Consider the following 12,972-nt stretch of genomic DNA (forward strand, 5'->3'; position numbering starts at 1 on the left):
GACACCAGATGACACGAAAGCAAGTTACCAGCCATGCCCCCACAAAAAAGTCATGAAAGAAGCAAACACAATGATAAGCAAATGGTTATGATGCCGTTCATGCCCCAGCCCCGCCCTCGGCCTCAAAACACAAGGTCCTCAGATTTACATTAAACTTACAGTTTGAAGATTATGATAGTAGAAAGCTTCCCTTGAAATTTTACTTACTGATGTGCGGTAGTTTTTGAGAAATGAGTAAAACAAATAATTTTCGTCTCAGTTTTAGCATGTAAAAACGTATCAACCAGTTATGCTATGGTTATGGTAAAATATCATAACTGGTTAATTGGATTTTACATGCTAAAATAATTTTCGTCTTCCTGAGACGAAAATTATTTTGTGACTTGTTTTACTCATTTCTCAAAAACTACAGAACCTCAGTTAGTAATATTTGAAGGGAAGCTTTCTACTGTCATTATCTTCAAACCCTGTAGGTTTAATGTAAATCTGTGGACATTTTGAAAAAGTACCCGAATCCTTTAAGATTTTCCCAACGGAAGTGCCCTTTGCCAAAATTAAAATGACCTTGCCCTTTCACAGATGAAAATTCCATGCCTTTTGTTAGATTGTTTATTAGTCATCCACACAGTTAAAGAAACACATTGGAGTCTCCAATAGTAACGTTGGATTAACCACAAGAGAAAGTACCACCCATAACCAATACAGGACCTACACCAAACCTGACATCAAGAACTGCTTAGCATCAAACATTTATCTTAGCAGAAATAAGTTACCAGCCAAAATGCCATGTATGGTTAATCATTCGTTGATTGGTTCTCTCTTATTTTCTTGCTTAAGCGAAATTCAGTTAAGCGAAATTGAGATACATACATGGATACGTACATGTACATGCTATTAAACAAAAGCAGAGAGGCTGAATTACAACTTAGCTTGAAAATGTGACAAGCAGTGAGACCATAATATAACAAGAAAAAAGTTGTTGCTTTTAAACCAAGTAATAAAGCACATATCTGTTTGATTTTATTCTGCCAACTATTATCCCATGTATTAAGATTCTTAAAAAGCAAGCGAGTTTAATGTTTAAAACCAAGTCACTCTTTCAGTGCCAAGAATGTACATGTACGATCAATTTTTTGTACATAAAAAGTGTCATCAATGGTACAAGTACGACCCATAATATACATGTTATCAAGAGAGGGCATTATTACTCAAGAAATACTGGGTGCGTTCGATTAGCTTCCCTGGGTCGACCCGGCGGTGCTCACTCGGGTGAGCCCCTTACAAAAGCTAATTGAACGATCACACTCACCCTCTCGTGGTGAAGGTATGCACCTCAGGTCACCCCCAAGTGACCCACTCCACAAGCAGGGCACTGGGGGCTGACCAGGGTGAGCCCCTGGAATGGCGTCAAAGCTATTTGAATGCACCGGGGGCAGACCGGGGCTGACCCAGGGAAGCTAATCTAACGCACCAACTATGACTATGACCCACTGGGATGTACCAAGTCAACACAAATCGTCAAGATAAATTTGTTTAGGTAAGAAAGACTTCTGTATTTATTTCTGGTATAGAATTTCGGGGGGAAAAGCTAAACAAGCTGGTAATTTATGATTCAGAACGCAGAACAAAAGGGGGCACCGAAAGAGTTAAATCAACTTTAACCATAAAATGTGGCTTGTTCCCGCAAAAATGCTAGCACCCGTTTTTGGCCCAAATGAGGATCACTATTAAGCGAGAATATTTACAAACCTTTTTCTTTGGTCTCGCTTGTCTGATCTGAAGCCGCTCTTCCATCGTCGTAACCTACTCCCTCCTCCACTGCTGCTGCCCATGAGTGTAGTGTTACACCTTAGAAATGTTCCTACCTTACCAAGAGGGAGAATGCCAGTCCAGACTCCAGTTTGTTCGCTAGTAACAGAGGGAGGGAGAACAACCATTGGAAGAGTCAGATCAAAATAACTCAGTTAGATTTTGCAGATGTGCAAAACTCTAAAAGTAATCTTTGACTATTACTATTATAGCGTCTACATTTGGTTTTTGGAACCATAAAAGGGAATCAATGTGTGGTGAAGAGGTTTTCAACTACTGGTTTAATCCCAACGAGGCCTGGTTCTTGATAATTTTACCGAGACGAAAACTGATTCAACACACTTTGATTCCCATTCATAAATACCTTTTCGGCCAAAAAACATCAACACCTTTGGCCAAAAAGTAAAATAAATGCAAAAACTATATGTGTTCAATGATTTCTTTCAACACAAAACCCCTCCAGCTATGAAATGGTAAGGCCCTCCGCCGCCCTCGGGTAAACAACTCCTTAAAAATTTATGCTGCGCACGTCGTGCGTATCGAGTGATGTGGCACAACTGTCCTTGCCAGTGCTCTCGACCAATAGGAATGAAGAAACTGTCTTATAAGCTCGCGTGTCACGCCCATGTTGTTAACACTTTTTACTGTGCATTAACAAAAGGTTTATGCACACCCACGTGACGCGCTCTCCACCAATAGGAATAGCGAAACTGTCTGACGTATTTATGAATGACGGATTTTTCTTCCTGCGTGGACATGCCGTTCCATACACGTTTTATTTTACAGTAACATTTATATCGAATTAAAACAATCAAACGGCTCAAAAAACCAAAGGTATACTCTGCTTTTAAATGCAAAAAGAATGAATTCTTATAAATTTTGGTTTTACCCATACACCGATGTGTGTTAGCACTAAATACTTAGTACTTTCCAGAGTTCTGTTTATTACACATCGGTGTATGGGTAAAACCCAAAAATTAATCTTCTTTGTCCCTGATGCAAATTTAATATCTATCAAGAATGTATTCCTCTTACTTGGATTCCAACACAGTGATGATGTCATCCGCCTTGTATGTTAATTCTCCATCTTTGGCTGCTTTGTACTGAGAGAGTGCTCGGACCTGAAGAGGCTTGGCCTGGAAAGGAAAAACAAACGAACAATTTATTGTGAACCGTCCGAGGTGTTCTGATGCAGCTACTGATTCCCACAAACAAAAGTATTGGATGAGTGTTTGTCAAAACAAAAACCAAAAGTTACTTTTACTTCACTCTGAACAATCACTGATTAAACAGCTCATACCAGATCGAATCACTCATGTGAAAGGGAAGTAAAACAAAAATAATAAAGCGAAAATCTTTGACTCGTATGGAGTTTTTTTCAAATAGCATTTAAAGGCAGTGGACACTATTGGTAGTTACTCAAAATAATTATTGGCATAACACCTTTCTTTGTGTTGAGTAATGGGGAGAGGTTGATGGTATAAAACATTGTGAAAAACGGCTCCCTCTGCAGTGCCATAGTTTTCGAGAAAGAAGTAATAATCCACGAATTTGATTTCAAGACCTCAAGTTTAGAACAACTTTGTGTTGCAAGGGGGTTTTTTCTTTCCTTATTATCTCGCAACTTCGATGACCGATTGAGCTCAAATTTTCACAGGTTTGTTATTTTATGCATATGTTGAGATACACCAACTGTGAAGGCTAGTCTTTGACAATTACCAATAGTGTCTACTGTCTTTAAAGACCAATTTACTGAAGTAACATCAGGCATGCAACTGTAACTTCACAAAAAAAGAGGAAATTACAAAATTTTCAATTTTGAATGGTAAAACTGAGGTTAAAAGAGGAAATCAGGAAGAGTTGCATGCCCTTATCAATTGCAACAAGCGAAATAAAGCATAGCATGTATAGAATGTAAGTATTTTAACTATGGGTTGGGTATTAGGGGACATTCTTTATGGCAGGACGGCTTTGTAGATGTGCTGGTCACCTGTTCCTCCTCGCAACTCACTGGCTTGGTATTTTTTAGCTATTTTGCTTCTTTGTATCTTTAGGTACTGATTTGTATCTTTATGCCAGTGTAAAGTCTATAATAAAACTGAAAGTGCTAGCAAATCCCTGACAAAACAAAAGCGTGACCGTTGCATGGATTACGATCTTCGTTTTCTCGAATCCAAGAACAGTGAAGATGTTCCTTTCATATTATTTTTGTTACGTTTCACTCCTAAGCTAAGAGCTTCTTCAGAGTAGTGACCCGGTCCAATACTGAAATGCCTTTAGCCTTTCTTGGTGGTCATAGAGGGCGTTGTACACGTACATGTAGGTGGGGTTCAATTTAGTTGGTCAAAAATGTACTGGAGCTTGTATGCCCTGTCGTCTTTGTTTAGACATAAGTAAAATCTAAATTGTTCTTGGATTCCAAAAAACAATCCTCATAATCTGTGATTATCAAAAATGCAGATGAACTTTTTTAATGATATGACCATTGCATATGGTTGGTTTTGTGGTTTCGAATTCTTGAAATCCAAAGACTAGGAATGATCCATAACGACAGGGTTTTTTTTTTCCAATGGCGAATGGTTGTACAAATGCATTTTTACTGTACCTTGGGTAGTTCCTCTCCGATCTCGGCAAAGCTGGGTCTCTTCTCTGGCTCATGTTTCCAACACTTCAAGATGATGTCGTAAATCTTGACGGGGCATGCCTCGGGTCTTTCAAGACGCTGCAAGGCTGGCTTGTCTATTGCTTTTAGAATCTGCAACAAAATTTAACAATCGTACTTTACACTTCTTATGTTTGATTTGAGAAGGCTATTTGTGTCTTACCCATACACTGATGTGTGTTAAAGGCAGTGGACACTATTGGTAAATACTCAAAATAATTATTAGCACAAAACCTTACTTAGTAACGAGTAATGGGGAGAGGTTGATAGTATAAAACATTGTGAGAAACGGCTCCCTCTGAAGTAATGTAGTTTTCGAGAAAGAAGTAATTTTCCACTAATTTGATTTTGAGACCTCATATTTAGAATTTGAGGTCACGAAATCAAGCATCTGCTGAAAGCACACAACTTCATGTGACAAGGGTGTTTTTTCTCTCATAATTGTCTCGCAACTTCGATGACAGATTTAGCTCAAATTTTCACAGGTTTGTTAATTAATGCATATGTTGAGATACAGCAAGTGAGAAGACTGGTCTTTGACATTTACCATTAGTGTCCAGTGTCTTTAAAGGGAGGGTCAACAATTGGTAATTACTCTGAAAATTATTTACCATCAAAACTTATATGGTATGGGGTACTGGAGGGCTGTTGATAATATAAAACACAGTTACATAGAAACGACAACTTTAGAACTGATGTAGTTTTACTAGATTTTTAAGTTGCAACGGGGATAAAGAATATTTATTTTGGTTTTTACTCTTACACCGATGTGTGTAAGCACTGTATACTCAGCACTTTCTCCAGTTCTTTGGAACAAAAATTACAGGCATATTACTCAGATAGGATTCGAACCCAAGACCGTTGCAATTCTAGAGCAGTGTCTTACCAACTAGACCACCGAGATTGCCCGGTAGCTAGAGGCAGTCGAATCCTACATTTTTAGAAGCAGGTAAGGGGTATAAATATTTAAAACTAATATTCTTTATCCCGATGCAAAATTCACAAACATTCTTGTTGTTTATTGTTGTTTACCTCTTCCCCAGAGTGCGTTGACCAAGGCTGCTGGCCGTATGTAAACATCTCCCACATGGTGACACCGAAACTCCAAACATCACTGGCTTTAGTGAACGTCAGCTTGGTCAGTGCCTCGACTGGCATCCTGAGGGGAAAAAAAATCAAAATTTCTCTAAGACTTTACAATTTTAAAATGAAACTACATCAATAGTTTTTGGAAGAGTACCATCCTCTGGTTTTCAATAAACATACACCCCATTAGACATCTTGCGATGGTTGCCATCGCCGTCGTCAAACAATGGTAATATGCAATAAAAATTTAAAAAATAACTTTAAGCACAAACAAGCCACCGACATTGCACACGGGTAATGTACTTACCAAGCTAACGGTAGTTTTAAGTTCGGCTTCATTTCAGAACGATAATTCTCCCCGAGGATTAACCGTCTCGACAAACCAAAGTCGCTGATTTTCACTTTCTTGGTACCCTGCAATAAGATCAAAAGTTGATTTTTATATAACTTGTGAAAATTAGTTTCAAATAGTGTGTAGAATTTGCAAGATTTTTGAGAAGATTTGCAACATTTGTTTCTGAATGACAAAAATAAACAATAAGTATTTTCAATAATAGTAGTAAAATAGTCGAGTCGTGGCAGAGCAGATCTCAACCTCAAGTTCCTGATCAGCAGAGTGTGGGTTCGAGTCCCAGTAATGACACTTGTGTCCTTAAGCAAGGCACTTAACCATCATTGCTGCGTCCTTCAGATGGGACGTAAAGCTGTTGATCCAGTGTGTTATGTAATGCAGGTAATACAACCCAGAAGGGGTTTGACTAAGTGTTCCTAATCTGATTGGCTGCATAGTGTACAACAACACATTGTAAACCATTACATGGTGCTACATGTACATGTATGTAAAGGAATTGGTTTCATACCCTCAAAATGTAGCTCAGCTTCCATACAGAAATACTGTAGCACTTAAAGGCAGTGGACACGATTGGTAATTACTCAAAATTATTATTAGTACAAAACCTTTCTTGGTTACGAGTAATGGGGAGAGTTTGATGGTATAAAACATTGCGAGAAACAGCCATAGTGCCATAGTTTTCGAGGAAGAAGTAATTTTCCACAAATTTAATTTTGAGACCTCAAGTTTAGAACTTGAGGTCTCGAAATCAACCATCTAAACGCACACAACTTCGTGTGACAAGGGTGTTTTTTTCTTTCATTATTATCTCGCAAGTTCGATGACCGATTGAGCTCAAATTTTCACAGGTTTGTTATTTCATGGTTTGTTGAGATACAGCAACTGTGAAGGCTAGTCTTTGACAATTACCAATAGTGTCCAGTGCCTTTAAAAGTGTAGTATTATTATTAGTATATTACATGTACAAGTGTTACATCTTCATGTACTGTGCATCATGCACACACTCAATTTTCACATTTGTCTTGTAAAACCTTGCTTAGCAGGAACAGGTTACTGCCCAAAATGCCACATACATAGTACACCATGAAACTAATGTAACTGATGCTCCACTGGTAAGGAAAGAAATTCCTGCTTGACAGCTTTTTTCATGAAAAGTGTTACAGATTACAAATCATTTTTTACTCTTTGATTCACTTTGATGTTGCTCTGCTAAGCTTTATCAGATTGGGAATGTCTTGTACATCTGCAAATGTGCTGGAATGCCACAATCTATTCTCCTTATTCTTCCAGCGACAAGAGAGAGAAAATCATTTTACAACACCACATATTCGGCATAGTTTTTAGCGGAGGTTGCAAATCTTTCTCTCCCTTTTATAGTCTTAGATTTACCACAAAATGACAAACACATGGCTGTATTTATAACATCAGGCTATAGAGGAATTATCCATATATGTATTATGTAAAATTCAAACATGGTGTACACTTCTGTTTTTTTCTACTTTAAAGAAAATATGTGACAAAATGTGGATGACAGTTAAAATGTGTCTGAATGATATGGGGAAAAAAGGGAACCACTGTGGTTTCTGTGAAGGATAATCTTTACCTAATAAGCCATTTCCGTGTTAGATTTGAACAATGTCTCATACAATGACTTGCTAGGTCACAATGTACCGCTTACATTTGAATTCCTCAGATTATAGAGACAGTTGCTATGTCACATGGTATTGAGCAAGCTTTTGTATAGCAACCTCCAGATGAGCAGACCCTGGTACCATTGTGTCATACACATTCATTCAGAATACTCCGTCTCGTACGTAATTACGCAAAAGCTTTGCCCCGAATCATGTGACACAGCAACTGTCTGTATAGTCTGAATTCAAAATAAAGTGGTAACATGCGATCAGGCACGTTACTGTACCAGGGGTCGATTTCACAAAGAGTTAGGACTAGTCTTAACTTAGGACTAGTCCTAGGAGATATACAAATTGCATGGATAGTCCTAAGTTAGGACGAGTAACTGGTCCTAACTCAAGATAAGACTAGTCCTAACTCTTTGTGAAATCCACCCCAGACAATATTAAAATCTAAGATGTAAATGGCTTATTGGTTGGGACCATGGCTATATGGCAGTTACAGGTTGAATGACTTCTCCTAGACTGGTACCCGAACAAAGATATTTACAAAAAAGGGACACCACCAACATAGGGCTAGATACATGCTGATCAGTTTGTAGAGCACCAGCACTTTTTTTGAAGTCGCAGGTTTGGTCTATTTTTCTTTGTTCAAATTAAAGTTAGTTCTGTGTGCCACCACACACAACTCGTGCATCTGAATGGTTGCAAACGGCAAGCCAATTCACTGGGAAATGCTACCAATAGTTTGGGGGGTACAGATGTACACAAACATTTATTCTATCAGTTATGTTTTTGCAACTCAACCAAGCAGGCTATAATTAAATAACGAGTCATAAAATATGCTGTTTTGGGTTTCTGAACAGTAATAAAACTACTCACATCATCGTCAACAAAGAGCAGAATGTTTCTCGTTGCGAGGTCTCGATGGATGATATTAGATAGATGTAAGTATTTCATGGCGTCGGCGATCTGCCCGGCAAACTCCAGGAGGAGTGTGATGGGGAAGGAGGGGCGAAGACTTGGCTGCTTAATGTTCTCCAGTAGGGAGCGTAACGCTGCAAACTCCGTCACCTGAAAAAGCGAGAACATGATTTATTTATCCGCTAGTTCTTTCAAACAACTACTCAAAACTCATCTGTACACCTCGTAATTAATAATAATAATAATAATAATGGACACTTTTAAAGCGCAGGTATCCGCCGCAAGCGGCACTCATGGCGCTGCTCTACAGAAGAACAACCATTAAGCAAAAAGCTTCTCTATGAAGATGAGTATTAAACTGTTCTTGAATATGTTGAGCGATTTGGTAGAGTTTCACAGTTTCTGGGAGGGAGTTCCAGAGCCTCGGTGCTGAGCTTATTGTAAACCTGAGAATAAGCCATGAAATTAAGTTCCAGCCCCTGGTCCGTTTTATAACACTCACAAGCATTAACGATGCCTCAACATCGAGGACGACTCCAAACAACTTGACCAGGTGATCGTGATTGAGGGAATACATAATGGCCGCTTCCTTGACGAAGTCTTGAGCCTTGTCGGCAGACAGTCTCTCTGGACTCAGATACTTGACTGCTACTTGAATCTGGAGATGGACAAACAGAAGACGAGAGATTAGACATTATGTAATGAACTCAAACAGAGACTGAATATCAAAACTGTATTATTTATAACTTTAAGGCACTGGACACGATTGGTAATTGTCAAAGTCTCACTTGGTGTATCCCAGCCTCAATGGACCGTTCCGGCTTTCCACTAAGCTCCACCCACCGCGCACGTGAGCAAGACACGTGTACGAGCACTCCCAATGACATTCTGCACGATTCTGCCGCGCGTGCCAAATATACGCGCACGCATGACCGAGTTTGTCCGACCACAATCATTGCTGTGATTGGTCAAATGGGTGAACGCGCACAGTTTGATTGACAGGCTGGATCGGTTCATTGGTCATCGAAGTTGCAAGAAAATAATGGACAAAAAATACCGTTAAATGTAAAAGGCTTCAGCTGGAGCCTTTTATTGTTTAAGTGAGAAATTACCTCTTTCTCAAAACCTACGTTACTTCAGATCCTTTGACCATGACAACCCATTATAAAATGCATTATATTTGATACTCTTTCACAGCAAAATTTAAAACATGATGCCATTGAACATCAACAACAAATGTGGTTGTTCCATCCAAGCAGGAATTTATTTGTGAAAGTCAAAAAAGTGTTAAATTCAATGCCGTTTTATAACTAAACATCATAAAGTAAATCACAAATACAAAATGTAACATATTTGTAAAGCAAAACACACTCCTAACTTAAAGGATTTGGGTACCTTTTCTAATTGTCGATAGATTTACATTAAACTTATAGGGTTTGAAGATAATGATAGTGGAAAGTTTCCCTTCAAATATTACTTACTGAGGTGTTGTAGTTTTTGAGAAATGAGTAAAACCATGTCATGAAAATACGTTTGTAAATGATTAAAATAATTTTCGTCTCATGAGACCAAAATTATATTTTCATGACATTGTTTTACTCATTTCCCAAAAACTACAGCACCTCAGCACGTAATATTTTCAGGGAAGCTTTCTACTATCATTAACTTCCAACTGTGTAAGTTTAGTGTAAATCTGTGGACATTGTGTTTTTTGTCCTACAAAAGTTACATACGTTAGACCCTTTAAGACCATATTTTAGTCAGGGTTACAATAAATAAAACCAAAGCATAGGCCTACATGTACACATGAGTTGCTGTTTTGTCTGCCAACACACTTTAAAAAAATTGCTGTTCTAGATACACAAGATAAAACTCTTACAGCGTTGTTATTACAAGTGCTTGATAAACATTACAAGTATACTTCAGTGTGGTTTCGATGAGCAAGCTTTTGTACGTATGGTTTTGCTCTTCAAATTCTAATAGGATTAAATCATACGTAAGCAAGTTGTGCAGACAAACATAATCCTAGCTTCTTCTAGCACTCATATCCGTCACTCAGTGATGCTCAAGGCACTTCAACATGCAGTATTTTCCTGCAAAGTATGAAGGAGCTAAGTTTTTGAAGTACAGTATGTGTATGAGACCATTACTTTATTACATAATAATAATAATATACTAAAGAACACTTAGTCTAGTGCCGGTATCCGCCTAAGGAAGGCACTCATGGTGCTTGAGGAGAGAAAGACAAATTAGGACTGAGGAATGTGCGAGTATGCTTGTTTAAACAGGGGAGATTTTAAGTTTGTCTTGAATGTTGTGATGGATGGAGATGATTTGACAGTCAGTGGGAGTTGGTTCCACACCCGGGATGATGCTACAGAAAAAGACCTGTTGCCCCTAAGAGTGGAAGTTCTGGGCTGATGAAGCATCATGAGCTCATTAGAAACGCAGTCCATTACAAGTGGCTGTGGCGCAATATTTAGCCAATCAAACCAGGAACACCGGGGCAGACACCTTCTCTTTTCGCTAAATGCACTTTTGTTCTGTTATGAACATTATACACAACACACAGGACCAACGGCATTACGTCCCATTCTTTGAAGTATTTCACTTGAATGTATCAATGATGTGAAAAACTTGTATTCATATATCACATTTTTACATTCACCAGTAAAATCTCACATTACGTGCATTTGAAGCATTCTTGAGTAGTTTCGATGTACATCTGTACATCTCAGGGGTGAGACTCATTGCTGACGAAAAAGTCTGAACATTGAATCTAGATCTATGTTGAAATGATGACATTTCGACATTGATTTGATACGCAATCAAATTTTTTTTAAATTAACGTGCTTGTCTGCAAAAGAAACCCTCTTGTGGGAGTGAATTGCCTTTCCTTTCATAGAGATCGCCCTCAGCTTACGATTAGCACCAGTCCAAGCGCTGATTTGTTGAACACAGATTCCATGTGTACACAATGTACAACCTTTTATTTAAAGTCTTGTGCAATGTGCAATGTTGTCGTCATTCTGTACACAAAACCCTGTCGCCCACAAGCCATTCTACATAAGAGGGGGTGGTGTGTGGGAAACCGGGCACAGAGGGAATAAAAGGGGGTCTTTGAAGTGGCATACCACAGGGGTTTAGGCAGATTGGGGGGTGGGGATCAGCTCCAACAAGGATCTTGAATGGGTGTGGAGAAAAGGAAAGGGTTCTTGCCCCTTATTCTTTGTCTGTTACATGTAGACTGAGCGTCTTATGAGATACATACAGTAGCTACAGGTTGAAATCATCAACTGTGGGAAAACAGTTGGATATTTGTAATGTGTTATCCCTATTTCCCCTGTGTACTACATGCATTGCATGTCTGTACCTTTTAGAAATGTTTGTATTTACAGACTGAACTCTAGGTTATAGGCAAATTTACATTTTCCTCCTCAGTCTTGCCTTCTATATGCTTCGTTTTTGAAAGGGCAAGGGCACCAAGGCATTTTCTCCTTGGTAAAAGGCACCATATGAGGGAGTAAATTTCTACTGGAGCATTTCAAGGGCACCAAGGCAACAACCAGGGAGCATGGGGACAATCGCCTTTGTTGCCTCCGTGAAGTATCAGGCATGACGGAGTAGATTGCCTCTATTGCCCTGGTCTTTGCCTTGGTGCCCCATCAAAAGTTTCCCATAGACTTTTCAATAAAAGGGCCCTTTGCAAAATGAAAATGACCTTGCCCTCTCAAAGATGGAATTCAAAGCCTAGCATCCACTCAAAAGAACATACAGTACATGGCACTCCATCAAACTGTTTCAAAACACAGTAACAAGTTTTCCATTTACCGGCCGTGATTTTCAATTTAAGGTAATTTTTAAAGGTTGCTTCAAAACTTTGGTGCGACTTTCAACTCATACAAATTTCAACATTCCCAGTTTGAATATTTTTTTTATGAAAAATGGATTGAATTAGATCTCTTCTTCGTTATTTCATGTTTGTTTGCCTGAGATAACAAATCAGTAATAATGAATTTTGCAATATCAAATTGAAAAGTAAATATTCAAGAGAGGTTTAAAGGTCCAGCCGTCGATTTCACCAAACTGTTCCTAATTAGGATTAATCTTAGGACTTAGGACGGGTTCAGTTCCGTATCCAAATACGAAAGACGCACTGAACCCATCCTGACGGGGTACCTGTCCTATTCCTAACTCGAGATAGGATTGATCCTGGCATTTCGTGAAATTCGGCTGCAGTTGGAGGGCATTATTCAAATTTAAAGATTGACGCTTGGGGTTGAGACCATCCTAAAATTAGCTTTGTGATCATGGTGATCATTGCACTCTGGGGTAATCTTGATGGCCACTTTACTCCCGACTTCTTTAAGTGAAGGTTGCAATTGAACTCAAAAACACATGAATTGAAAGGAAAAAAACATGGCAGACAGATTTTAAAACTTTGGTGGTCACATCTTAAAGCCATTGGACCCTTTCGGTACAGGAAAATTCACAGATTTACAAGTAAC

General features: G+C 38.7%; 1 protein-coding gene across 1 annotated transcript in view; it reads right to left on the reverse strand.

The window, feature by feature from the left end:
• The window catches only part of LOC139951120 (uncharacterized), a 65,513-nt gene that overhangs the window by 19,560 nt on the left and 32,981 nt on the right, over nucleotides 1-12,972 (reverse strand). The window contains exons 4-10 of the mRNA XM_071949962.1: nucleotides 8,967-9,122; nucleotides 8,423-8,614; nucleotides 5,865-5,971; nucleotides 5,504-5,630; nucleotides 4,415-4,564; nucleotides 2,845-2,945; nucleotides 1,750-1,908 (exon numbers count right to left, since the gene is read on the reverse strand). Coding sequence (XP_071806063.1) covers nucleotides 1,750-1,908; nucleotides 2,845-2,945; nucleotides 4,415-4,564; nucleotides 5,504-5,630; nucleotides 5,865-5,971; nucleotides 8,423-8,614; nucleotides 8,967-9,122 — 992 coding nt within the window. The remainder of the gene's footprint in view (nucleotides 1-1,749; nucleotides 1,909-2,844; nucleotides 2,946-4,414; nucleotides 4,565-5,503; nucleotides 5,631-5,864; nucleotides 5,972-8,422; nucleotides 8,615-8,966; nucleotides 9,123-12,972) is intronic.

Source organism: Asterias amurensis, chromosome 18 (genome assembly GCF_032118995.1).
Source record: "Asterias amurensis chromosome 18, ASM3211899v1".
Taxonomy (NCBI): domain Eukaryota; kingdom Metazoa; phylum Echinodermata; class Asteroidea; order Forcipulatida; family Asteriidae; genus Asterias; species Asterias amurensis.